We start from the raw sequence: 3,134 nt of genomic DNA on the forward strand, positions 1-3,134 counted from the left end.
CATTAAAATCATCAATAATAGCTAATTGATGACTACAAATTATAAAACTTGGTGGCCCTAATAGGCTAACACTCCTCCGAAAATAATATTTCATTGCTACAGCTCACTTTTAAATCTTTCATAATTAGTTTGGTCAATTTTTGCACTTTGGTCTTTGTTATTTCAACCAATTCCTGCTCTTTCTATGTACCTAAACAAACAATAAAATACATGTCCATTCAGTATTAGTTTTTACGGTAAAATCACCATTTAAGGTATATTTAATATTTATGCTCATTTCTTGTTAGTTTATAATCAGTTAAGAAGTGGTTATTGGCATGATTAGTTACATAAATGTTTACTTTTTTTTTCATTCTCTATGCAATCTATTGATACATATATTTCAGTTGAAACTTAATAATGATAAAGTAAGGTATGCTAATCAAATTCTAATCTTCAATGGGCCTTAAAGAAAAGGGCAAAATAACAAGAACACTCACCAGCTTCTGTGATGTTAACAGTTATGTTTGTCTTCTAGCCTTAAGAACAGTGATATTGTTGATGCTGTGCTTTGTTGTATGTAGGTTCAATTCTTTTCTTTCTATACAACAAATGTGTCAATTTCAACAAGCCAAACCTTGTTCTTTTGACAAGGTACAAAAGTACTTCATTTTCCTATTTTAGTATGTTTTTGTTTTGTCGGTGGAGTTCATTTGACCAAACCACATTCACTTAAATAAAACTGTTCACAATCCCTCCTATTTTGTCTGTTATCAAATGCTAATCCAAACACTTATGGATTAAACTATTCTATGCTGAACTTGACTATTGATATAGATACCAAAACTCTTATGGATCAAAGAATAATAATTAAAATGGAAACCTTTTTTTATTTCACAATTTTCAAAGCCAAGCATGTAAAATTTGTAGGCAAAAGAAGAGGTCCCAACTAAAAAGGGAAAATCCAAAGCATTCAGACAAAGATCTGATGTAATCACATTGGTCTTTACATGACTTTTGTGAACCAACAACTTACACAAACACTATAGCATCCCAACCATCTCATCACAAAGTAGGGTCCCAATACAATAAACATGACAAAATAAGAATGGTGAAAAAATGGAGAAAAACACAAACCTTTTTTCTTTTCATTATAACAATCACTAGTTCAATACCACTACTTTTTAATCCCACTATCCAAGTGAGATTATAACAAAAGGTAACAAAATTCATCAAACTTCAGAACACATACTTTTTCCTTCTTCAAAACTTTCTTTGTGGTTATTGAGTGTAACTCTCCTTCTCTTGTGTCTTATAGTTTTCTTTCTCAATGTAGAAACTTTGAATTTGATCATAGTATGCAAATATATCTTCCTGAAAAACAAAGAAAAGGGTTACATTCACAACTATTTAATGTGATATTACCTAATATATATTTTTGTAAAGAGCAATGCTGAATAATATGAACTACTTTTCATAAAAGCTGCATGGATAGATAGAAATCAAAGCTACTTACTCTTTATATTTTTTTTACCAAAGTTAAAAGATAAAAAGTGAAATTCAAAGGATAAAAGGAAATAAACTTTTAGCCATAAAGCATTTTCCTTTTGTAAATTAAGCACGTTGCTGCAATTTTTAGAAGAAAATCCTTCTTACTACTCACAGCTACAAGAAATCTGAATTCATGAATTGAACTCATCTTCAATTTTACTGATTCTACTGTCAAGTGCTGATCCATTGCCACCAAAGTCGCCGCAGCCGCAATAACAGATGGCCTATGATCCATTAAATTGACCTCTAGAAACAAGAACAACATACATCTTCTTTGCATCAATCAATTTTCCAGATTCTGATAAATATTTGTAATCATTCCAATGCTAAAAATGAACCTTGTATTAGTGTGAAGATGATTTGAATAGTCTTGGACAAAACATGGCATGTTTGGGATTCATTGCAGAGCTTTGTGATGAAATAAGGAAGGAAAACTAATGGGGTGATCATAACCATGTTCCATTCCAATGTGCTAAGCACCAAGAGCTCCATTCTCTGAATCACTTTGTTTTCGAAGCAATAATCTTCCGATTGAAACTCGGTTAGCACCGGCACTTCACTCTCCTCCATCTTTGCAGCTAGAGTAAGACATGCAATTGATAGTAACCTCATTTTCCAACACTTACCACTCTGCATAAAAATTGAAAGATTTGAAACTAATTACACTAACTTCCTCTGAGATTTGGTGAAATTAAACATGACCCTTCTTTGTTTCTAAAGTTATACATTGATCCACTTAAGATTTATATAATAATACACTTAGACTAATAATCAAGAGTGATAATAATTATGATAAATTTCACAAAATCTTAGAAGAGTTTGTGGTAGTTGCCCTTATAATAATCAAGATTCAAGAGTGATAAATGTTGCAATTGAAAGAGTAGTTGAGAGCTTACATCAATGGAACATTTGGAAAGGAATCTGTCAAAGTATGCCATGGACAAATAAGCTGTTTGAAAGCTAAAACCAAGTGTTGCTCTTGTCTTTGTTCATGCAAAACCAAAATATTATTAATAAAAAAAGATCAGATTATTATTATTATAAGGAAATAAATGGGCTGTAGTTGGACAAACCTGAAGAATCCAATTAAGAGCATTCATTCGTGAATGATTGAAGCAATTCACAAATATAAAAGACTCAATATTTTTGAAAGCAAGAGTACCCTTTTCTCTCTCAATCAAAATGTTCACATATTCATCCTCAGAAGCACCATAGTCTTGTAATGGAGCCAATGAATGCTCTTCTTCTATTCTAATCTTTCCTTCCATGCATGCATCCACTATCTCTTCTTCTTCTTCTTCTCCTTCTTGTTCCTAGTAAAAGCTCTAAGCTTTATTTGACTTTTACAAGCTAGAGCAATAACAGTATATATATATAAGAATATGTGCATGTATGTGTTTGTGTTTGTATATAGCCAATTTTAGTTATGCATGTTTTAAAATGGAAAATATTAACTTGAATATTGTTATATAAGGATGCGTTTAGAATGAAGACTTAAAACGAGAGGTAGAGACTAAGATAGAAATTAAATTAAATTTTTATATTGTGTTCAATATAAAATATACATAGCTGAATTATATTTTAGTATTATATTTAATTTAAGA

At 30.8% G+C, this 3,134-nt stretch overlaps 1 protein-coding gene across 1 annotated transcript; it reads right to left on the bottom strand.

Annotated features, from left to right (window-relative positions):
• Positions 1 to 1,260: 1,260 nt before the first annotated feature.
• LOC130934909 (cyclin-D5-1-like) lies at positions 1,261 to 2,798 on the bottom strand. The gene is made up of 4 exons (XM_057864431.1): positions 2,604 to 2,798; positions 1,869 to 2,160; positions 1,643 to 1,776; positions 1,261 to 1,353 (listed from the first exon to the last, which is right to left on the bottom strand). Exons 1-4 carry the CDS (start codon positions 2,796 to 2,798, stop codon positions 1,261 to 1,263), a joined length of 714 nt encoding a protein of 237 aa, XP_057720414.1.
• Between the last annotated feature and the right edge of the window lie 336 nt (positions 2,799 to 3,134).

Source organism: Arachis stenosperma, chromosome 6, assembly GCF_014773155.1.
Source record: "Arachis stenosperma cultivar V10309 chromosome 6, arast.V10309.gnm1.PFL2, whole genome shotgun sequence".
NCBI lineage: Eukaryota > Viridiplantae > Streptophyta > Magnoliopsida > Fabales > Fabaceae > Arachis > Arachis stenosperma.